General features: G+C 39.8%; 1 protein-coding gene across 3 annotated transcripts in view; it reads left to right on the forward strand.

The window, feature by feature from the left end:
* LOC105700133 (protein decapentaplegic) overlaps positions 1–26,166 on the forward strand; it is a 41,024-nt gene that overhangs the window by 10,383 nt on the left and 4,475 nt on the right. For 2 of the 3 annotated variants that reach the window (XM_012425751.1, XM_012425752.1), the window contains exon 2: positions 3,494–3,916. In XM_012425751.1, coding sequence (XP_012281174.1) covers positions 3,523–3,916 — 394 coding nt within the window. In that variant the 5' untranslated portion in view covers positions 3,494–3,522. Of the gene's footprint in view, positions 1–2,164; positions 2,183–3,493; positions 3,917–26,166 lie in introns of those variants that run through there. The other variant, XM_012425753.1, reaches the window with a different exon arrangement.

The raw sequence follows: 26,166 nt of genomic DNA on the forward strand, positions 1-26,166 counted from the left end.
AATATTTAAAATAAAAATGAATTTCAACATTATCAAATTATTGGCTATATATTAGCCAACATTCACGTAATGGACCAATATTTCGCCATGTTTTGGCCACGATAGTGTTCTACTTCAGTAGTCCCCACTATCTAGATATGACTTTGCAATAGGGATTATTCTAATAGGATTTATTTGGCGCAAATTGTTTACACTGAAGTTGTTTTTGTGAAGATCATAGTTTTTGTTTCGAGTTAGAGATGAGTGGGCTATACGAAGCAAAAATTTAACTGCATTTCGTAAATCATGGGCTCATGGTAATAAATGTATTATAAATATTTTGATATGTTTATAAATTATTAAAACAAAATAGATCATAGAGATTTTTTACAAATGTTCTAGAAATCTTGAAAAGAAATCTATTCTACATCTGAAAAACTCTGTCGGTTGAGATTTTTGCAGCAGTTTAAAAAAAAATATGCAGAAAATGTTAGATGCAGGGTTACAAACATTGTAATGTAAAAACAACGCATTATTCATTATTTCTCTAACGGGTAATGGGATATGAATTCATTATTAATTGAATCAGTACTGATTCGTGAAACAATCACCCCTTGCAGCATATCATATTTTTTAAATATTTTTAAAACTTTGTTAAGTATCTCAAGCGGTACATTTTTCAAGGTTTCTTATGGATTTCATTTAAGATATCCCACAAAAGAACCTTCGGTGAGAAAAAACTGCGCCAAATTAGTCGCTTGATACAGATATATTTTACGATAACGTTCCTACGTGTTAGTGCTACGGCATATTATACGGTTTTCAATAGAGTTCTTGTTTTTCAATTTTACAACTGCGATGGTCATTTTTACCCGTGCCTTTATACGTGTAATTTTTACTTTCCAATGTTATATATATAACGCTGCCAGATTTAAATATAACTACAATTTATTTACAAGAATTCTGCAGTTGGTGCTACAGCTGCAATGGTTAAGGTGAAGTGAAACACGTCGAGGAACTTGATCGATGTCGATAAAGAAGATTTTTCTAAATACCTACGTAGCCGATGTTTGTCGTTATATTGACAGCTGTGTTGAATCATATTGTGTATTGTACAAAATGGCATATTCCACCTGTCGTTTTCGTACAATAAATATCAAGAAATCGAAGTAAAACTCCCGAAATCCTCTGGATTCATGGTTTCTGGGGGCCCTAATTGACTGCAGAGGGACCCCCTGCGCCATCTGTGATTTCCAGGTAAATTAAATTTTCACTTCGAGACCTGGTATTACCATCGTTTTGGTATAGAAGCGGATAAGACCCTTTTTCTGCCTTTATGCCGTTCGAATGCGAGTTTATCGATTACCAGTGTTCTAAATTGTCGTAAAATTGTCCTGACCCTTTCGTTTCTTATATCAGAGCCCTCAATAATTGTATATTGATGATCGAAATGAGAGCTCGACGCCATTTTGGTTCTGGTCTGGGTTGAGTTAAAAAATTTGGTTATAAAAACCAAATTTTCAATGTGTCAGGACAATTTTTAGATGATCAGGAGTGACGTGTCAAAGTTTGGGACAGTTTGGTCCAATACCCTTAAGAAAAAGTATTGTATTCCAATCGACTGATTTGAAGGGGGTTCCACTTCACCTTAAAAGGACAAAAAATTGTAATTACATCTGCAATAATTATTGTTATGGCGACACCGACACTTTCACCCGCCAGCATATGTAATGATTACATTATTATTTCTCTGCGTGTGAATTGCCTGGAATCGATCCACGCGCGTGGAAGTCCTCTTTCGATGCGACACGCGGAACCGCCGGCGAATAGCGCGACGATTCGCGCTCAGGAGCTGTTCTCGCGCCTTTCGGTGAAAAATGAAAAAGCAACGATCGGCTGCGGAGAGAAAGCTGATATAGCGCGCAGGTGTTTGGCCCCGGTTCGCTTGCCCGTGAGCGGCCCTCTCCTCGTTCGCGCGTCCGCGGGAGGCGAGAAGTGAGTAGCGGCCGCTGCGATAGGCGAGTTACTAGTTACCGCTCGTCGTGGTTACTTCGCACGCTGATCTCGCTCGCCTCGCGATCGGAAATTCCAAGATTACGCCACTGCAGCGGTAGCCGCGGTTGCCCTGACTTTCTAGGATTCCCGAGCAAGCTTTTTAAGTAGATTGGACCCGAAACCGCGCGACTCTCCGACCCGACGAACGGTAAAAAGAGCCAATCCGAGTGGCAAAATTACGCGGTACCCTCTGTACATTCGCGTTATTTCAAGATGAGGTCATTCCGGCGTTGCTTTCGTCGACTAAAAGTACTCACGGTCGAGGGTTTGCGTCATGGAGACTAGAGACCAGGAGGACGAACTGCATAGGATAGGTTATGGGAGCTCGTGTCCGCGAAAAAGGATACGGAACATTGTTTGACATTTTCTCTGTAGCTGGCAACGCTATCGCTAAGGGACCAACTTGAAGAACGCAATCTTGTACATCTCAAACAACGCGGGAGACCTATCATATTGAAAACTTGGAGAACCTTACGTTCTACTACCTCAGCCAAAACTTTGTTACTTACATATGTCACAATTAAATGCTCACAAAAGTATTTTATTCATAAAATATGCATTGGATATTTTATCTTAGTTTGTTTGGACGGTATAACCGATTGCAATTGTATGTCTTTAAATCCATGCCCGCGCTTTATTCAAGTAGTGGTCCCTAAGCGAATATGGCGCCGCCTAACAAAGAAAGATCCGTACCCGAACATGCGGAAACTTCTATAACATTGTGTTCGTCCCCTTGGTCTCTACTCTCCATGGTTTGCGTATCCATGACCAGGGTTGGGTAAGTAAAATACCCCAGGTAATTTACGTGCTTTTTACAGTAAATTACTAGGTATTTTACTTTAGTTTTATCCGTGATGCAAAATACATGAATATGGGTTTTTACGTTTCTGGATTTCCTGTTCCTGTTCCTAACGGTCATACGAACTGATATGCATTTCATTCTTTTTCTTGACTAAAATGTTTATTCGCAAGTGATTTATATTTTAACTACTTTAAAAAAGTGAGGTTACTACACCGCCATCCTTGTCGGGTAATTTTTTAGGTATTTTACTTAAATGTTACGTGAAATACTTACCTTAAGTATTTTACATAAAAAACCTCGAATGTCGCGTCACTACCCAACCCTGTCCATGACCACTCGCAACCAGAGGGCTTTTGTTCCCAAATATAAAATGGAACTCTCTGCTCTGCTTCTATCCTTGATCCACGTCGCCTCCTCCCCAAAGATAAACCGAATGTTTATTTACCGGTGTATCCGATAGCGCGACACTTCTCGGGGAGATTAATCTTTAGAGGGCGCTGCCGTCGTCGACAAAATGACGATCGCAAGGTAGTGGCAGTCTAGCCTGCAAGACTCGGCTCGAGATAGTACTCGTTCGGGAGATTTAGTTGATTTTGACTCGGAGCTGGATTCTCAGGGGCACCCTGGTCTAATCGGCGAACCTTTTATTTGTTTCAGGAGAGGTAGTGTCAGTGAGTGACGTCACGATGCGCATGTTGCCGTTGCTGAGAGTGGTGTTAGGTGCGCTGCTAGCGAGCGTAAGCGAGGGCACCGAGAGCAGCGCTGGGCCCGGCGGAAACAGGAACACCAGCGCGACCGTCGGCGCGACCGACGGCGCGACCGGTGGCGCTGTCGGCGGCGCGACCGGCAGCGCGGAAAAGCTCGCGGCTGGGGAACGCGAGCAGGCGATCGCTGGCGTGGAAGCGAGCCTGCTCTCCTTGCTGGGCTTCGCCAAAAGGCCCAGACCCCAGCGTCCGGCCTACGTCCCGGAACCTCTCAAGAGGCTCTACAAGAAGCAAAACGTCATCGGCATGGCTGACATCGCCCGACCGGGTATCCACGCAAGGTCGGCCAACACCGTGCGTTCTTTTGCTCATGTCGGTTAGTATCCTTTCCGAACATTTCTCTCTCTATCTTTCCCCATTTCGAGCATCGCCAGGCAGAGGGTACGCACCTTCGATCGTCACAAAAGTGCGTGTGATCGATCGGACTGATTTGGAAAGCGCAAGCGGGATGAAAAGCATTGAGCTCTGTGTTAACGGCGTTTACCACCAAAGTGTGGGCGATGACTTCCACCGCTAGATGGCATTAGCATCGAATTCGGTGGGAGGTAACCAAAACGTACTTTCTCGCTCGGATGAGGGAGACGCGACGCATAATGGGCGGTGTTTAGCAACGGGTGAAAAATGTGTGCGTATTTTGCACGTATAGGACTCACACAACGGCTAGACGCCTCTGGACTAGGCGCCGAAACGTGGGTGACTCCCGGTCGCACTCACACGCCAGGTGGACGCTCCGCCTAGAGTCGGCAACGGTTGCCAAGGGATGCCCAAATTTCTCGCGAGAAACTCGAAAATCCTAAAAAAGGTGCTCCACGGGGACAACGATTTTGAGCGTATTTCTCAACCGATCGAGCTCAACGAGTGCTCGTTTTAAAGATAAAATGTTGACGTGTGTTTATATGGAAGCGATTTTCTATCGAGCACCTCCTTCCTAGGTAAAAGGGCATTGAAATTATGTCGTTGCACTTTTTTTATATGAAAATGACCACTTATCGAAAATCGCTCCCATATAAACACAGGTCAACGTTTCATCTTCGATATGAGCACTCGTTGAGCTCGATCGGTTTAGAAATACGTTCGGAATCGTTGTCCCCGTGAGGCCCTGCAAAATCGCTGGAGTGGTGAGCGCCCTTAACCTTTTCGCGACGGGTGCCGTCTGTATATGGCAGCCACTTGGTGCATCACAGCGGCTGACGCCGTCTACATACGGCAGCCACTTTTTGGCCCACTGAGGCTGACGCCGCTTATACACGGCAGTCATTTGTGCCCATAATTATGAAAGTGGTCTGTCATATATTTTTTGTTTCGTTTGAAATTTCGTTTGAAATAATATGGCGTGAAATAACTGATAAACTCATTTTTCTTTTTTAATTTTGACTTAGACCACTTTCATAATTATGGGCACCTTTATTAGCTTACAGCGGCAAGTATGGTACAGATGCACCGTCGCGAAAGACGGCAAAGTATGGTCAGTCGCGCTTTTGCGAAAAGTGACGAAGTATGGTACAGGTACGCCGTCGCGAAAGGGTTAAAAAATGACGGAGTTATCTAGCACTTCCTATCAGATGGCATCACTTCTCGGTCGCGCAATTTTCTTGGCTCTCGGCAGCGGTCACGCCGTTCGGTCGAATTCCGCCGACAAATAATTTGTGTTCAACTCTAGACAAACTAGATGAACCACTGGAAAAAAAGACAAGCCATGTCAAGGAAAATATTAATTCCGAGTAAATGTTTATTTTTTTTTTTATGGAACATCGCGTCACGCCGATAGCGCCCGGTTTATGTTTGGCGCTGATCTCGAACCGTTCTTGCTAGGAACGGAAATTGCAATTACTCGGAACTCAGGATTTCCATTCTTGCCACCCTTCAGGTTTCTCGCTAACTCGAAATAAGATTCTTCGTTCATGTGGGGAGAAATCGAATGGATTTGCCGGTACAACCAATTGATGTTGACATCAGCATTGCTATGGTACGATATTGATATGGTATGATATCCTGTTCGCTTCAACTCTTGAAGTAAAACTCTGAAAAGTCCGCGAGGCCTCGAGAACTGTCGTTCCGCCTCGGCTGTTCCGCGGCCTCTGCTAACTTATTGCAACAGATAACCAGGCGATAAACAAAGAGGAGTATCCCGGCGCCATTACGCTAACAAAGTGGACACTCAACGATCGAGGCGATCTTTCTGTTTGTCAGGTACCGAGTAGCGAGAGCTACTTCTTCTCAAGAAAAAGATTGGATCGAAATTCTCCACCTCCTTCCGAAATATTTGAATGTTTCTGACCACCCAGGGCTTTTTTACTCACTGACTAAAGGCATAATCTCCTGTATCGTGCACTGGTCTCTGCATAATTTAATATGAAGTCAAACACGTCGAGGAACTTGATCGACGTCGATGAAGAAGATTTTTCTAAATGCCCACGTTGCCGGCGTTCGTTTTTATATTGACAGTTGTGTCGAATTATATTGGATATTGTACCAAATGGCATACTCCACCTGTGGTTTTCGTACAATAATTATACAGAAATCGAAGTAAAACTCCAGAAATCCTCTGGATTCATGCTTCCTGGGACCCTAATTAACTGCAGAGGGATACCCTGCGCCATCTGTGATTTCCAGGTCAGCAAAATTTTCTCTTCGAGACCTCGTATTCCCATCGTTTTAGCGTAGAAGCGCATAAAACATATTTTTTGCCTTTATCCCGTTCAAATGCGAGTTTATCGATTACCAGAGTGTTTTAAATTGTCGTAAAATTGTCCTGACCCTTTCGTTTCTTATATCAGAGCCCTCGATAATTGTATATCGATCGAAATGAGAGCTCGACGACATTTTGGTTCTGGTCTAGGCTAAGTTAAAAAAATTTTTCCAAAAATCCAAATTTTGAATGTGACGGGACAATTCTTAGATGATCAGGAGTGATGTGTCAAAGTTTCGGACAGTTTGGTCCTATCGCCTTAAAAATAAGTGTTGTATTCGAATCGTCTGATATGAAGGGGGTTTCACTTCACCTTAAGTTGAAAAAATAACTTGGCCAAGTTCTCATGGCGACTAATTTCACTGGCGCGCCAGTCAATAGGTTCTTTCGAAATACATGTTGGAAGAGAAGCAGGTTACTTCGGAATGAATTGAGCCCTTTTACATCCCTCTCAGCACCTGCCCATCCGCGGCACGCGCCGGACTCTTCTCCCTGGCCTTTCAGCTGTCCGACTCGAATGGACGAGGTTTCTGTTCGACGACAACTGGGAAGGTAAGCTCACCCGAGCAGTCGAGAGCTCGGTTGATTGTTACGCATTCAGCCCGTGGAATGACTCAAATGAGCTGAATGGGTCGAACGAGGGGCTCGTGGGACTTTTTGATTCCGCCTTGGAAAGGGGAAGCCGACCTCAGGTAGTGTGCCTACTCTGGAGGCTCGAACCCTGATTTATATGGAATATTTCCATTAGGATTTTTCACGGTCTACAATGTGTTGGCTTTGGCTTAATGGTGATTCATTGTAGACCCCTTTCGGAGGAGTAACCGGGTTGGGCTTGACTTTAGGTGAAGTGGAACCCCCTTCAAATCAGTCGGTTCGAATACAATACTTTTTTTTTAAGGGTATTGGACCAAACTGGCCGAAACTTTGACACATCACTCCTGATCATCTAAGAATTGTCCTGACGCATTCAAAATTTGGTTTTTATAACCAAATTTTTTAACTCAACCCAGACCAGAACCAAAATAGCGCCGGGCTCTCATATACAATTATCGAAGGCTCCGATATGAGAAACGAAAGGGTCAGGACAATTTTACGACAATTTAGAACACTCTGGTAATCGATAAACTCGCATTTGAGCGGGATAAAGGCAAACAATGTGTTGTATGCGCTTCTATGCTAAAACGATGGGAATACGAGGTCTCGGAGGGAAAATTATGTTGACCTGGAAATCACAGATGGCGCAGGGTGTCCCTCTGCTGTCAATTAGGGCCCCAGAAAGCATGAATCCAGAGGATTTCTGGAGTTTTACTTCGATTTCTTGATATTTATTGTACGAAAACGACAGGTGGAGTATGCCATTTAGTACAATACCCAATATAATTCAACATAGCTGTCCATATAACAACAAACGTCGGCAGCGTAGGTATTTAGAAAAGTCTTCTTTATCGACATCGATCAAGTTCATCGACGTGTTTCACTTCACCTTAAGGGACCCACCTTGCCTCCTTAGTGCACGATGTACTATTATTGTGTAAGGTACCTCAAGGTAATAAGGCCCATTATAACTTAAAACGCTTGTAAAAGCTAAGATATGAAGTATTTCGGGGGTATGGGGGGATATGGCCAAAGTGTATGTGAACAATATTTACTTCGGCCACAAACTATAAACAAAATACAATTCTAAACAAAATCGTAATTAATAAAATTGTAGTATGATGCTACTGTTCTTTGTTACCTGAACGTGTGGGTAATAAGGCATACAGACATCGGTAGGAAGATCCAACCGACTGCACATTAATTTTGAACAGTTAGGGCAAGTTGTATAATCAAGATCCTTGAATGTTTTCCTTGAACATTCCTCGTAAAACCATTTCTTGTACAGAGCACGTTGCCGTATATCGGTAACCCTACTTTCTTGATGAAGTCTACAGTATCAGTTCTCGTTCTTCTTTGAGGTGCCAGGCTTCGCTTTTCCTCAGATATGTTTCTCAATTATTGTTGATGATGTATTTACTACAGCTAGCCACATTCTGTTTTCTTTTTTTAAAAAGACCTTTGGTGGCGCTGTGGTGCACTGTGTCGGGCTTTATTACCCGTGCGGTGCAGTTTATATTTCTAGGTAATGAATTCTAAGACAAGAAGTCTTTTCAACAAAATTAAGGTGAAGTGAAATACGTCGAGGAACTTGATCGACGTCGATAAAGAAGATTTTTTTAAATGCTTACGTTGCCGACGTTCGTATTTATATTGACAACTGTGTGGAATTATATTGGGTATTGTACTAAATGGCATACTTCACCTATCGCTTTCGTCCAATAATTATAAATAAATCGAAGTCAAACTCCAGAAATCCTCTGAATTCGTGGTTTCTGAGGCCCTCATTGACTGCAGAGAGATACCATACGCCATCTGTGATTTTCGTGTCAACTAAATTTTCACTCCGAGGCCTCGTATTACCATCGTTTTAGCATATCAGCGCATAAGACACTTTTTTTGCCTTCATCCCGTTTAAATGTGAGTTTACCAATTACCGCAATGTTTTAAATTGTCATTCAATTGTCTTGACATTTTCGTTTCATATATTAGAGCCTTCAATAATTGTATATCGATCGAAATATGAGAGCTCGACGCCATTTTAGTTCTGGTCTGGGCCAAGTTCAAGTTTTTTGAGCCAAGTCCCAACAGGAAGGACAAAAAGCGATGGATAAGAAGAAAGAAAAGACGTTCCTAAAGCTAGTAGCGCCACGTCAGCATAACCGCATAAATCATACACCAAAATTCATTGCTTTTTTATTGCTTATTTATTACACAAATCTGAATTTTATTGCTCCAGCCGTTTTTAAAAAATCAGTGGCTATGCCAGATTTAACATTAAGCTGGCAGCGCTACCTGACATTTTGCACCACTTATTTTTTTAATTTCACACAAAATGTCAGGTGGCGCTGCCAGCTTAACGTTAAAGCTGGCATAGCCACTGATTTTTTTAAAACGGCTGAAGCAATAAATTTCAAATTTGTGAAGTAAATAAGCAATAAAAAAGTAATAAATTTTGGTGTAGTATTTATGCGGATATGCTGACGTGGCGCTGCTAGCTTTGGGGACGTAAAGAAAAGGGAGTAAGAGGAAAAAAATTAGGAAGGAGGGGAGAAGTCGAGAAATCGCGAAGAGTATAGGAAGTCAAGATGTATGGGGCTCCGAAAATACTTGGAGGTAGAAATAAAAGGAAAATAAAGCGTGCTGAAAAATGAAGACGTGGAAACGATGTAAAAACGAGTATATGTTGGTCGCCGGGAGTGGAAAGGTCACGTAGATTGGGTGGAAATGAAAAAGAGACAATAGGATAGAAGCACTGCAAAATTACGAGGGTAAGAGAGAGGGATGTAGAAAAAGTATTGAACGAGAAAAGTAAACGACTAGAATTATTACAAGATATAAAGTGGATGAAGATGGAGAAAGAGATGGAAGAAAAAAAATAGAGGAGAAGATAAAAAGGGAGGAAGTACCGTGAAGGAGGGATTGAGGAGTGGGCGAGATTGAGAAAGTAGTGTAGGAAAAGAAGGACTAATAAAGAAAATAGAAGGAGCAGGAGCTTGAGAGAAAAGAAATAATGGAGGTAAAAAAGAAGGATTGGCTGGAAAAAAGGTTACCACTAGAAATGAAAGAGGTTAAGAAGAAAAAAAACTGGTCAGGAGGAGAAGAAGAAACAGACAAAGCAGAAAGTAAAAATAGATAATGTAGGATAAAACCAGTATATAAGTAGAGGAGAGCGGGGTCTAAAGTAACACGGGTCGAAAGTAACAACGCGCTTCCTTTCCACACCTATGTATCAGGAATCTCGGTAGAGTTTCGCGCCAAATATACACACTTGCATACGTGCATTATAGTTACAGTGCAAATTTCTGTGGAGATCGAACTGCGTCCTCAAGCCCCCCTTCTCACTAGTAGTTCACCGGAAGTGACACTACACCCACACGTGTAAGCAGCAAGTTAATATATTTCAACGAGTAAAGTAGGTTTTTCAATCTGTGTTAATGTTGTAATAAAATGTGTACGCGGCAATAAACCAAATCGTCCAAGGCACAGAACGGATATCTTAAGGTGAAGTGAAACCCCCTTCAAATCAGTCGATTCGAATACAACACTTTCTTTTAAGGGTATTAGACCGAACTGTCCGAAACTTTGGCACATCACTCCTGATCATCTAAGAATTGTCCTGACACATTCTAAATTTTGATTTTTTAACAAAATTTTTTTACTAAGCCCAGACCAGAATCAAAATGGCGTCGAGGTCTCATATTTCGATCAATATACAATTATCCAAGGCTCTGATATAAGAAACGAAAGGGTCAGGACAATTTTATGACAATTTAGAACACTCTGGTAATCTATAAACTCGCATTTGAACGGGATAAGGGCAAAAAATATGTTTTATGCGCTTCTACGCTAAAACGATGGGAATACGAGGTCTCGGAGGGAAAATTATGTTGACCTGGAAATCACAGATGGCGCAGGGGGTCCCTCTGCAGTCAATTAGAGCCCCAGAAAGCATGAATCCAGAGGATTTCTGGAGTTTTACTTCGATTCCTTGATATTTATTGTACGAAAACGACAGGTGGGGTATGCCATTTGGTACAATACCCAATATAATTCGACACAGCTGTCAATATAAAAATGAACGTCGGCAACGTAGGCATTTAGGAAAATCTTCTTTATCGACGTCGATCAAGTTCCTCGACGTGTTTCACTTCACCTTAACGTCTCCTACAGAGCCACCGAGCGCATTGAATGAGCTCTCTGAATTCAGTTTCTTTAACCTCTTCACCTACAATAGCGTGTAAGAGATGTGGTATATCAATCGGGCTAAACGTGAACAAAACGTGTGAGAGATGTGGTATGTCAATCGGGCCAAACGTAAACAAAACGTATGCGAGACGTGTGAGACTTTGAACGTTTAACCAAACGGTGAAATGGCCCGATGTATGACCGACACTTTTGTTGTTTATGGCACATGCTACTGGAATTTAACTTCTTCACCTACAATAGCGTGTAAGAGATGTGGTATATCAATCGGGCTAAACGTGAACAAAACGTGTGAGAGACGTGGTACGTCAATCGGGCCAAACGTAAACAAAACGTATGAGAGACATGTGAGACTTCGAACGTTCAACCAAACGATGAAATGGCCCGATGTATGAACGACACTTTTGTTGTTTATGGCACGCGCTATTGGAATTTAAATCGTAAGGCAAGGGGTTAATCTTAAGGGGGGAGGTACATTTTACCGGAATTTTTTCAATGAATGATCATGATTTTTTTAGCCGAAATCGTAATCGTATTAAAAAATCACTTTTCATACATACTTATTCATATTTCTTCTGCTTGTACAAATTTTTCAAAAACATTTCATTGTGTCACTCGCTCGGCGCCCTGGACCGCAAGAGGCTGCGTTTCATCGGTACCCACGATTGCGCTCGTTTGACTGATCCGAAACAAAAAATCCAGGTATATTATGGTTTGTCAGATGACCCTTTCAAGCCGGTATCTCGATCGCATTGAAAAATAGAAAAATCACAAAAACGCGACACGGTAACGAATTTTTTTTTCCATTCGGCAGCTTTTTTTCAGTCTTCTTAAAGTTGTACAGATCGTATTTTTTTATGTAGACTATTCTCCGCGATAGGGGCTATAGCGAGATATATTCTGAACAACCTGGTAAAAATTTTAGATGAATCGGTTCAGTAGTTCCTGAGATATCGTGGGTACAAGTCTGAAAAATGTGGTTTCGAGAAAAACGCGTTTAACCCTTTCGTTACCTTGGACGAGATATCTCGCGACCCAATACTGGCCGATTAACGCTTTTGACGAGATATCTCGCGATTCGGTAGTAGCGGATTAATGCTTTTGACGATAATCTAGTTAATCGGCCAGTATCGGGTCGCGAGATATCTCGTCAAAAGCGTTAATCGGCCAGTATTGGATCGCGAGATATCTCGTCCAAGGTAACGAAAGGGTTAAAGTTCCGGGATGAATCGCCGCGCTGAGGTTACAATATTATACCTGCCGCGCATCCGTCCATTCAAACCTCTATAACTCCAATTTTGCGAATTTCTTAATAATATTTGGAGGAAATATTTTTAAGACTATAGGCTATATGGACATGCAAAAAACCGAAAATCAATTTTTTCATCGGACAAAATGTATCTCCCCCCTTAACACTAGGACTACCAAGACCAGTCAAAATGACTGGTTTCAAATGGCCCATCCCATGAAAAAAAAAAATCCGCCGGTAGTTCTAGCGTTAATATTCGAGTAGATTCATGAAATATTTCGAGTACCAAAATCCGATTACAACAAGTATTCTGGGAAAACTCGCTATACAGCCCTGACTGGACTTCATGTTTAACCCTTTCGTTACCTTGGACGAGATATCTCGCGATCCAATACTGGCCGATTAACGCTTTTGACGAGATATCTCGCGACCCGATACCGGCCGATCAACGCTTTTGACGAGATATCTCGCGACTCGATACTGGCCGATCAACGCTTTTGACGAGATATCTCGCTATCCGATAGTAGCTGTATTTATTTCTTCCTTTTAGCTATACGAACAGAATCAGTTATAAAATATATTCATCTAGAATGTCAAAATATTGGTGCTAGAAAGCTAGATTATCGTCAAGAGCGTTAATCCGCTACTACCGGATCGCGAGATATCTCGTTAAAAGCGTTGATCGGCCAGTATCGGGTCGCGAGATATCTCGTCAAAAGCGTTAATCGGCCAGTATTGGGTCGCGAGATATCTCGTCCAAGGTAACGAAAGGGTTAAAAAACCACGCTCCCTCTGTCCCGTAATTGATCATGTACGGGAATGGAGGAACTGGCACACTTTGGGTCTGTTGGTTAATCGAAGGGAATTTACGTTTCTATTAAAACTGTTCTCATCAATATACAAATCAGCGTCATTGTGGTTATAGGTAACGATACTAAGGGCATGACATCAAGTTAAAAAGTTATATGACGAGAATTACAATTCTCAGGTGCAGGGTATACCACTGGTGACCTCGGTGAATAGCACCAATAGATGCGAGGCGATTTCGGCTCTCGAATACAGGAGAAAAGATTTTTTGCGAAGTATTAAGGTGAAGTGAAACACGTCGAGGAACTTGATCGACGTCGATAAAGAAGATTTTTCTAAATACCTATGTTGCCGATGTTCGTTTTTATATTGACATCTGTGTCGAATTATATTGGGTATTGTACCAAATGGCATACTCCACCTGTCGTTTTCGTACAATAAATATCAAGAAATCGAAGTAAAACTCCAGAAATCCTCTGGATTCATGCTTTCTGGGGCCCTAATTGACTGCAGAGGGACCCCCTGCGCCATCTGTGATTTCCAGGTCAATTAAATTTTCACTCCGAGACCTCGTATTCCCATCGTTTTAGCATAGAAGCGCATACAACACTTTTTTTGCCTTTATCCCGTTCAAATGCGAGTTTATCGATTACCAGAGTGTTCTAAATTGTCGTAAAATTGTCCTGACCCTTTCGATTCTCATATCAGAGCCTTCGATAATTGTATATTAATCGAAATATGAGAGCTCGACGCCATTTTGGTTCTGGTCTGGGCTGTTAACAAACTTTTTAAAAAAATCAAAATTTTGAATGTGTCAGGACAATTCTTAGATGATGACGAGTCATGTGTCAAAGTTTCGGACAGTTTGGTCTGATGCCCTTAAAATAAGTGTTGTATTCGAATCGACTGATTTGAAGGGGGTTTCACTTCACCTTAAAGACGTAAGAGAGAAATGCATTTATTTAACTGAAAGATGACGGAGAAAAGGTTTAGGCAATACCGCAGTTAACCGACAGTCAACCTTGAAGTTGACGCACGCACTCTGATATAATTGTGCACCGGTGCGTAGCGCGTCGCGGTACCTCGACTATTTTGTACGTTATGCCGCTCGCGTTGCAACTTATCGAAGTTTACTTTCTTTTTTGACCTTTTTCTATGCCGTTACCGAGTATCGAAGATTAATGCGGACGACCGTGAGGTGCGTTCTCGATCAGTACAGAGGTCCGTTCCATTAGCCGCTTTTTACGACCGGATAACGACGTTGGGTATCCTAGTACTGAGGGAACTACTGCCGAGTCTTGCTAGGCATCACCAATCGTAAGCTTTTCTGATTAGGAAACTCGCAATACGGAATCCGTTAAAGAATTTTCTGCGGAAACTTATTAGGTATCGAACTCCGTGAAGTAAATTTGTAATTAAGCGTTTCTGTCGACATTGTACATCACCCTAACTCCGCTCATTTTTTCTTAAGGTGAAGTGAAACCCCCTTCAAATCAGTCGATTCGAATGCAACACTTTTTTATAAGGGTATTAGACCAAACTGTCCGAAACTTTGACACTACGGAGTAGCTAATTTCATAAACAATCCATATATGTGAGTGTAAGACGAAGATGAGAGTGAAAGTTTGCATTGAAAGTGGAGAAATAGGAGGATCTTCGGATAGTGAAGAGGAAAACTTCTTGAAAGGGTGTCGTAGCAAGAAAAGGATGCGCATTCTTTCTAGTTCTGACTCCGAGGATGAGAGGACGAGCATTTCAATCATTTCCGTGATAATTTTTAAAAAAGGACTTTTTACTTATTAATAATTTATTTGAACGTAAAGCCTAGTGTTGTTCAATACAGACTTAATTTGAATAAATCGATTTTTTAAAGAAAATGCGTGTTTTCGTTTACCCGTCAATTTGACGGGTGCTCGTAGAAACAGATATATAAAAAACGCCCGTAAACCTAGTGTTAAAGAACCAAACTAATAGTGTCAATGTTAAACCTGTGCGGCATCAGTAAAGAATTATAGCATGATCTGGTATTGAAATAAGTAAAAATATTGTATAATCATTTTACGATTGAAAATAATATTAACAAAAAGCCATACTCATTTACGATATCTAATTGCTGCACACGCTTTAATCATCGGTATTAAAAATGACTCACTATTAGCAGAAATGAACAGTTTAAGCCAAGGTTAACCTATAACTGTCAAGTGAAATGTCTAATACTCGCATTACAGACGACTCAGTGTGCAACTGCTAGCGACGCCATCTCGACGGAATCGTAGGAACTTCAGAGGAAGACCCAGAATCAATGTAGTATGTAATCACTCATGTGTACTTACTAAATCGAAGGTGTGTGAAAAATCTGAGCAGAAAACGATGGCTGAATACGTCGATCGAGCAAAACATAACCTTGAGAATGTTCAGAACAGCAAAGCGCATAGAAGAAAGCACTAAAAAATATGCAAAAACTACAGAGGTTACAATTTCCAATGTCCTTCAACTATCCATGATATGAGACCGTTACTAGTTGCGACAACTGAGATATAAATACATACACATGAGCCGGCACGTAGCAGTTCAGTGGCAACACTGGTTTCGTAGCATTGTACTGACCAACGTCGAGTTATGTATCGTCGCCTCTTAGGGATGAGTAAATTGTACGAAGCAAAAATTTAACTACATTTCTTAAATCACGAGTACTAAACTGTATTAAAAATATTTTAATATATGTTGACAAATGATTAAAACTAAATATATCGTTGAGATTTTAAACAAATATTTTAGATATCCTCAAAACCTACAAGACGTCTTAACCAATTTGTCGCTTAAGATATTTAGCAAAATTAAAAAATATATTTGCAAAATATTGCATGCTACCAAGGGGGCCATAAGGAAGAACGTAGTGCTTATGGAATTTTATTTAAAAAAAAAAAAATGTATTTATCCCAAACTTTAATTATGGATACACTTTTTTTTTAAATAAAATCTCATGAGTATCACCTTCTTTAGGATGCCCATAATCACGTGCTAAAGTTTCAAATAATTCGGTGCACCTACCCAGGCAACCCATGAAGTAAAATATACGTAAATTAATCATGTAAGTTAGGTCTACAGGTATAGTAAATGTATTTCGTCTATCATCCACCTAAAGAAATATCTAAAGGATATATATAAATGTCTATGTCTATTGTAGATGAAAATGATCCACTATTGTACCACTGATCTACAAATATCTACTTATTTCTTGACGCATACAAAATATATAATAGCTCTAGTAAACATCTACCAAAGGTTAATCGACATCGTTGAAAATACGTTTAAATAAATAAAAAGACACCTCATGTAACCTAACATTTTCTATACATACTTAATGTTTATATATAAATTCCAACTTGATAAAACTGTTAATTTCGTCCATACTCTGATTTTTTACCTAATTACTCATTAGCTGGTGACCATACATCATGATTTATTACCCCTGTACAAATTATGATGTATTACCAAGCCCCGTATGAAGTATAATATACTTATGGTGGGCGTACAAATTAGAATATAAGTATTGAAAATTTACATTATCATTATGGTATGCATAATAAAAATCTCCCGCGAATATATATGTAAAACTTTTCACGCCCATATTTTCAGTATATATATCACAGAAGTCTGGGTAACCTATATAGAAATCTAATCTGTTCTATAACGTTAAATTGAAAGTATATATTCAGCTTTCACAAACTTATAAAAATGTAGTTACACTGTAAAAAATTGCGCACATTTAAATGAAATATCTTGAAATAATATTCATAAAATTCATAAACTTTTAGTATATAAGGTTGTACTAAAATCATGAGTTTAGTATCTTAAAAGTGAATGGGTATACATTTATTATACACTTTTAAATAAAAAGATGATTTTATAACATATTGTTACAATTTTTTAAATGACTTAATTTTACAGTCACACGAGTTTTTTTTTAAGAATAAGTTTACAACAAGATGCAATAAGTATCTTTAGCACCGATCGAGAAGTACCGAAACGGTCTTCATAAGTCCGAAAAGCATTTATTCCTCCATAGGCTTTGGTAGCATTATGATTAGCGTTTCTGCTTCCTATTCGTGAGTTCTACGTTCAAATACTGACAATTGCAAAAAAAATTTTCTGTGTCAAAAACAGCAGGATTTGTCTGCATACTTGACTGAACAAGCTCTCAAAGAGACCTTTCTCAAAAAGTATTATAAATTAAAATTTTTTTACAAATACATATGAATATCTATAAACCATCTTTTGTATGTGCGTGTGAGTGTACACATAACGTACCATACCCGTAAATCTAGCCTTTGAGTGTATCTGAAATAGAGTTCACAGATATCTATATATATCTTACATACGTTCAATAAACATTTATATACAATTAATTTACGGATATTCCACGTTCCGCGGTGCCTGAGCAGTTTGGGGAAAAGTTTCATAAATATTTTTACGTTTTGATATTTATAAAAAGACTCATATCATCTTAACATTGTGTCGAAGCCACTCTAGCCGGCGAATTCGTAGATGGCCGGAAAAATTAGATAGCGAAAGGCAGAAACCGACGTGGATGTGTGTCGCGTTTACATTGCTATAAACTGTACATTGCGATACTGAAATATTTCATAAAATGAATAATCCATCTTTTAAGTTGACGAGAGACGTTTATATTTTGGCACTAACTTTCCGAATAGTCACGAACCGCCACTGCTTTAGTGGCGATTCGTAAAAGAACGTCGGTCAAGTAAAAGGCACTATAGTGACGCTTTGTAACTAAAGGATTAGGGGATGGACAAACAAATAACAATTGCAGATGACTAGTAAAGATGATATACAAAATCATGATCTTTCTTTACTTCGATATTACTTCCTGCCTTAGCAATTAGTTATCAATAAGGAAATATACCAGATAGCAATTGATGTGAATTAAAATGAATAGACATTTCTAGAGATTTGATTATTAACAAATAGCAATTGACTGCAATTATTTAATTTATTTTGAATATATCAGGGTAGAAATAAACATAAGTGAAAGGCACTATAGTGACGCTTTGTAACTAAAGGATTAGGGGATGGACAAACAAATAAAGGAATAAACAATTGCAGATGACTAGTAAGGATGATATACGATATCATGATCTTTCTTCACTTCGATATTACTTCCTGCCTTAGCAATCAGTTATCAATAAGGAAATATACCAGATAGCAATTGATGTGAATTAAAATGAATAGAGATTTCTAGAGATTTGATTATTAACAAATAGCAATTGACTGCAATTATTTAATATATTTTTAATATATCAGGGTCGAAATAAACATAAGTAATTGTATCTATGTTATTACTACTGGAAATTTCGAAAAGCCTTACCCCAAATTAATGGCAGCTAATGACTATTCAAAGAGGTGTTGTCAAAATATAAGTCCACGGTAAACTTAGAAGATGGCTTATCTTGTTCATTTTGTGAAATGTTTCAACCTTAGTGTTCAGTTTCTAATAATGTGAACCCCTATTGACTTCTGCTGAACGCAAACTTTCCTCATCTTGAATTCGCCAGCCGAACCCCTGTATAGGCTGGAACCGATACAAATTTCAGATGAAATGAAACACGTCGAGAAATTTGATCGACGTCGGTAAAAAAGATTCTTCTAAATATCTACGTTTCCAACGTTCGTATTCATATTAACAGCTGTGCCGAATTATATTCCCTATTGTTCCAAATGGCATAATCCATATGTCGTTTCTCTACGATAATTGTAAAGAAATCGAAGTAAAACTCTAGTAATTTCCTGGATTCATGTTTTTTGATGACCTAATTAACTGTAAAGTCCATCCTGCGCCATCTGTGATTTCAATGGCAACTAATTTTTCTCTCGGACACCTCATATTACCATCATTTTAGCATAGAATCGCATAAGATACTTTTTTGCGTTTTTCCCGTTCAAGTGCGAGTTTCTCGTTTACTAGAGTGTTCTAAATTGTTGTACAATTGTCCTGACACTTTCGTTTCTCATGAGAGCTCGACGGCAATTTGGTTCTAGTCTAGGCTAAGTGAACCATTTTTTTTTTTTTTAAATCCACATTTTTCAAGTGTCAGGATAATTCTTAGGTGTTTACGAGTCATGCGTGAAAGTTTCATACAGTTTGGTCCATTACCTTTAAAAGAGTGTCATACGATGGCCATTATGAGGATATTCCATTGAATATCCTCATAATGCTTTTGATTGATGATTTTTATTGTTTCATAGAATGTATATCTATTAAATAAATGTTACTTATGCTTAGTTTAGGTTTTAATTCTACAAAACAAGTAATCACAACTAGTTTCAGAAGTGAAAAGGAACTTGAATGATGTATATAAAGCTGGAATTGCTACTTTAGCACAATTCAATAAAATTTGTTGCAAAATTTATTGCTAATTTATTGCTATTTTATTGCACAAGAAAAAAATTTTTTGCTCTTATATTTTTCCGAAAAATGGTGGCGATGTCAGCTTTATATAAAGCTAGCACTGCCACGATAAAAAATAATTATTAAGTAAATGTTCATCGATGAATTATATACCAGAATTTATTGCTAATTAATTACTTGCAGAAAAACCAAATTTCAATTTTTTTACTCACCCCTAAAGGGGTGAATCGCCGCCCCTAGTGCTGATCGCAGGACGGAAACATGAAAAACATGGGAGAATTGAACTATTTCTTCACGTGGGAATTAATTGCTAACTAATTGCTCCGAGAAGAATCTAATTTCAAATTTTTTGCACAACCCCTAAGATAGTAGGCCAACCCCTCTTATGTCGCCCCAGCATGGCCACGTAAGAAATGAAAGAATCTAACTATTTCTTCGCGTGGGAATTAATTGCTAATTAATTGTTCCGAGAAGAACCAAAATCTTCGTAAAAATACAATTTTCAAACGTACATTAATTAGCAATTAATTCCCACGTGAACAAATAGTTAGATTCTTCCATTTTTTACGTGCCCATGCTGGGGCGACATAGGCGGGGCTGGCCTACCACCTTAGGGGTTGTGCAAAAAATTTGAAATTAGGTTCTTCTCGAAGCAATTAATTAGCAATTAATTCCCACGTGAAGAAATAGTTCGATTTTCCCATGCTGACATCGCCACCATTTTTCGGAAAAGTATAAGAGGATACAATTTTTTTTCTTGTGCAATAAAATAGCAATGAATTTTGCAACAAATTTTATTGAATTGTGCTAAAGTGGCAATTCCAGCTTTATATACATACTTGAATGGCTAGTTCATTATGGTAGTGGTTTCTTGGCCCATTATACCGAGCCGCCACTACTTCAAATTAATTTACGATGCTCTGCTACACGAGCACTTCCGCTTCATGTTTGGTGTAATAGAGTAGAACAATACATGGTCGGTAAATCCGTGGACTATTCAAGCATTAAAGTGAAGTGAAACAAGTCAAGAAATTATATCGACGTTGGTAAAAAAGATTTTTCTAAATACCTACGATACCGACGTTCGTATTTATATTGACAACTGTATAGAATTATATTGGTTATTGTATTAAATGGCTTATTTCATATGTTTTTTCCATACAACAATTATATTAAAATCAAAATGAAACCACAGAAATCCTTTAGATTCATAGTTTTTAATACCCTAATTGATTGCAGAGTGTCAGCATGCGCCATCTGTGATTTCAGTGCCAACTAAATTTTCTCTTCGAGACCTCGTGTTACCTTCGTTTTAACAGAGAAATGCATATGACACTTTGTTGCCTGTAAAAAAAAATCCTGTTCAAATGCAAGTTTCTCGATTACAACAGTGTTCTAAATCACTGTAGAATCGTCCTGACACTTTCGTTTTTCGTATCATAGCCTATATTAATTGTATCATAGCCTACATTAATTGTATCATAGTCTATATTAATTGTATTATAGCCTCGTATCATAGCCTCTATTAATTGCATATTGATCGAAATATGAGCACTCGACTCCATTTTGGTTCTCATCTAGGCTAAGTCAAGCAATTTTCTTCCGAAAATGCAAATTTTTAAAGTGCCAGGATAATTCTTAGGTGTTTACGAGTTAAATATCAAAGTTTCATATGGTTCGGTCCAGTACCCTTAAAAAAAAGTGTCTTATTCTAATCGACTGCTTTGAGGAACTTGATCAACGTCCATAAAGAAGATTTTCTAAATGGCTACGTTGCCGACGTTCGTTTTTATATTGACAGCTGTGTCGAATTATATTGGATATTGTACCAAATGGCATACTCCACCTGTCGTTTTCGTACAATACATATCAAGAAATCAAAGTAGAACTCCAGAAATCCTCTGGATTCATGCTTTCTGGGGCCCTAATTGACTGCAGAGGGACCCCCTGCACCATCTGTAATTTCCAGATCAATTAAATTTTCACTCCGAGACCTTTTCCGTATTCTGTATTCCCATCGTTTTAGCACAGAAGCGCATACAACACTTTTTTTGCCTTTATCCCGTTCAAATGCGAGTTTATCGATTACCAGAGTGTTCTAAATTGTTGTAAAATTATCCTGACCCTTTCGATTCTCATATCAGAGCCTTCGATAATTGTATATCGATCGAAATATGAGAGCCTGACGTCATTTTGGTTCTGGTCTGGGCTAAGTTAAACATTTTTTTCCAAAAATCCAAATTTTGTATGTGTCAGGACAATTCTTAGATGATCAGGAGTGATGTGTCAAAGTTTCGGACAGTTTGGTCCAATACCCTTAAAAAAAAAGTGTCTTATTCTAATCGACTGGTTTGAGGGGAGTTTCACTTCACCTTAATGGTCGAGTAATGGTAATATCTACTGTAATTTCACACTTAAGACCGTGCTTATCCCGAAGGTCGGCCGCCTCGGAAGCCTTTAATGGCACTCGCGGTGAAAGAGGAGTTTAGAAGTAATCCTCGTCTCCAATTTCCTCACGGATTCTTAATAAACTGTCATTGTCGTGTAATGTTTTGAACCATTGAGGGTACATCGCAACGCATTATTGTACGATGCGAAGTAAAGAAAGGGAACAGGTTTTTGCTTACTTATCGTTGTGAAGAAGTCATTGATATAAGTGTTTCTAACTGTTCGTTCGAATTTAAGGTGAAGTGAAACCCCCCTTCAAATCAGTCGATTCGAATACAACACTTTTTTTTAAAGGTATTAGACCAAACTGTCCGAAACTTTGACAAATAACTCATGATCATCTAAGAATTGTCCTGACACATTCAAAATTTGGATTTTTTGAACAAATTTTTAACTTAGCCCAGATCAAAACCAAAATGGCGTCGAGCTCTCACATTTCGATCAATATACAATTATCAAAGGCTCCGATATGAGAAACGAAAGGGTCAGGATAATTTTGCGACAATTTGGAACACTCTCGTAATCGATAAACTCGCATTTGAACGGGATAAAGGCAGAAAAAGGGTCTTATCCGCTTGTATGCCAAAACGATGGTAATACCAGGTCTCGAAGTGAAAATTTAATTGACCTGGAAATCACAGATGGCGCAGGGGGTCCTTCTGCAGTCAATTAGGGCCCCAGAAAGCACGAATCCAGAGGATTTCTGGAGTTTTACTTCGATTTCTTGATATTTATTGGACGAAAACGACAGGTGGAATATGCCCTTTGGTACAATACCCAATATAATTCGACACAACTGTCAATATAAAAACAAACGTCGGCAACGTAGGCATTTAGAAAAATCTTCTTTATCGACGTCAATCAAGTTCCTCGACGTCTTTCACTTCACCTTAAGTAATTGCTTGGGATACAAGTTAACATTTGATGAGAACAAAAAATTCATCGTGTTTCAACATCCTCGAATTCAGTAGAATTAATTAAAATTAAGTCTTGGACACGAGGAACGAAGGAGATCGTTTACCTCACGAATTATGGTCTCGGATTAGGAGGCAGGATATTTGTTTGGTTAATTGTCCCTCGCCAATCGGTATCTCATGGTCTGCCTTATGTCTAAGGGAAATCACGCGAAACCGCGTTAACTTTTTGTCGATTAATCATTTACTACGCGAACGTTGTTGACCGGGGCGTGTTCGAACTCGTTTAGAGCAGGTAATGAAATATAGTCAGCCCCTGACATTACTTTCCGCGTAACGCATGGCATCGCATAGTTTCTCAAGTGATTTGCCAAGATGCGGAATTACCTACTTATGTAACTTCATCCGTCCGCGATTCACCGGATAAAAAAATGTTGTTACGTACAAAAAGACTTTTCTCTGCTGGGCGAAGATTTATGTGGCAATTTAGGAAGGAGATGTAGAACTGTAAGAGTGGGCGAGTCCACATCGGAGATTTCCAGCGTGGGTTCCGAAGTTCCTCGAAAGTGACCTCGCGTTAAGAATTTCGGAGAAATCGTGTCGGCGTTCCCGAAAAGAGCGAAAGACCCTGGATCGGGAAGCAGCCGACCTGATTTCGGGGTAGAAAATTAAATGAGGGACAGTGGCGCGGGGGATGGGCGACCGGGTCCAGCGAATCCGGACCCGGACGGACCTGGACGGACGCGGATGGACCCGGACAGACCTGGACGGACCCGGTCCCACACCCGGACCGACTCGAATGGACCCGGTCCCGCACCCAGACGGACCCGGACAGACTCGGTCCCACACCCGGACCGACCCGGACGAACCCGGTCCCGCAACCAGATGAACTTTGACGGACTCGGACGGGCCCGGACGAATCCTACTCCGCACCCAGACGGACCCGGACAGACGGGCTCGGACGGACTCGGGCGGACTCGGGCGGACTCGGGCGGACACGGGCGGACACGGGCGGACACGGGCGGACACGGGCGGGCTCGGGCGAGCTCGGACGGACTCCGACGGACTCGAACGGACTCGGACGGACTCGAGCGGACCCGAACTGACCCGAACGGACCCGAACGGACCCGAACGAACCCAGTTCCAGCCCCCTGGCCCATTCCAGATGCCGTTTCGTCTAGGGTCGAACCTAATTGCCTTAAGTCTGCCTTATGCGTTATTAAAGGGCTTAAGATGAAGTAAAACACGTCGAGGAACTTGATCAACGTCGATAAAGAAGATTTGTCTAAATGCCTACGTTGCCGATGTTAGTTTTTACATTGACAGCTGTATCGAATTATATTGGGTATTGTCCCAAATGGCATACTCCACCTGTCGTTTGCGTATAATAATTATAAAGAAATCGAAGTAAAACTCCAGAAATCCTCTGGATTCATGCTTTCTGGGGCCCGAATTGACTGCAGTGGTACCCCCTGCGCCATCTGTGATTTCCAGGTCAATTAAATTTTAACTCTAAGACCTCGTATTCCCATCGTTTTGGCATAGAAGCGCATACAACCCTTTTTTTGCCTTTATCCCGTTCAAATGCGAGTTTATCGATTACCAGAGTGTTCTAAATTGTCATAAAATTGTCCTGACCCTTTCGATTCTCATATCAGAGCCTTCGATAATTGTATATTGACCGAAATATGAGAGCTCGACGCCATTTTGGTTCTGATCTGGGCTGAGTAAAAAAATTTGGTTAAAAAATCCAAATTTTGAATGTGTCAGGACAATTCTTAGATGATCAGGAGTGATGTGCCAAAGTTTCGGACAATTCGGTCTAATACCCTTAAAAAAAAGTGTTGAATTCGAATCGACTGATTTGAAGGGGGTTTCACTTCACCTTAAATCGCCGAAGAATGGGTCATCGACAGCCAACGTGCTCATCCGAATTCTGGAGGCAAATCGTTTCGATTCGGTTGACGATACCAGGGTCGAAATCGCAAGGCCCTTAACTCTGTGACGAAATCACGCATTTTAGATGTATTGCTTATTGCGAGTCAAATTCGTTTCAATTCGCGACTCGATGACTCGTCTGATCGAGAGAAGCAGCGTGCTTGGCGGATCAATGATGCCGGAGACTGCGTTGCTCCGTAACATGTTTAGTAATTTGCTCATCTTCGTATTTACACTTAAAAAACATTTAGTTGCAGTTACTCAAAGAAAACTTATGTCAATCAATAATAGTAGATGAAATTATAATTTACAGCTCCTATAACTATTTTCAAAGTTATACTAATAAAATAATTTAGTATTAGGAACCATAGGGAACGTAGCTCATAAATTATAGTTTCAGTTACCGTGGTTATTTTACTATTAAGATTAACCCCTTGGCCTCGTACTGTTCTTGAAGTTTTTATTCAAGTTAGTTTCGAATGAATTGATGGCGAGGGTTTCTCGCAAGTGATGTGGATAGTTCCTTTCTGTAAGATCCATTATTATTTTTTACATTTAAGTCATAATATCCTTGGGCTTCATTGTACTAAGTGTCGACCATTCAGCTTTACATGAAAAAGGTTACTCCACGAGTAACGTCCATTATCCCAAATTTCTGTCATCCTTCCCAGACAAGTATAGTACAAATGGAATAATTCACTTTACTATTTCCAAAAAGTACAAAAATATAGTAGCCTTACTAAATTTTGTAATTCAGAAAATAAGTTAATTTATTAAAAGGAATAGTGAAGCGATGCAGGAAACAAGTTTTATAGTGCAGCTATAGTCTTTATGCCGCTATCCTTCGGGAATCTAATGTCAAATTATATGAAAACAAAAACTTTGTTGTACCGCTCAAAACTCGGAATCTGCTGGGCCGATTTTTATCGGATTCTTACGAATAATTTCCGTATAACGTTGCAAAGATTACAGGCTCCATTGTATTGCTCTGTCGTATCGGGATTTTTATCGTAGAATAAAAACGCCAATTACTTTTTTAAAAAAATCAGATAATTTTTATCGAAAAAATCGAAACATGATACTTGGTGACAAGTTCGCAGCGTGCAATCGGTTGGACAGATCAACGAGGTTGCCGGCGGTCAGTTTCGAGTTCGATTCATGGACAGGTTAAGGTGAAGTGAAACCCCATTCAAATTAGTCGACTCGAATACAACACTTTTTTTTAAGGGTATCAGACCAAACTGTCCGAATCTTTGACACATAACTCCTAATCATCTAAGAATTGTCCTGA

Source organism: Orussus abietinus, unplaced genomic scaffold (assembly GCF_000612105.2).
Source record: "Orussus abietinus isolate OABI.00-Male unplaced genomic scaffold, Oabi_2.0 scaffold348, whole genome shotgun sequence".
Lineage (NCBI taxonomy): Eukaryota > Metazoa > Arthropoda > Insecta > Hymenoptera > Orussidae > Orussus > Orussus abietinus.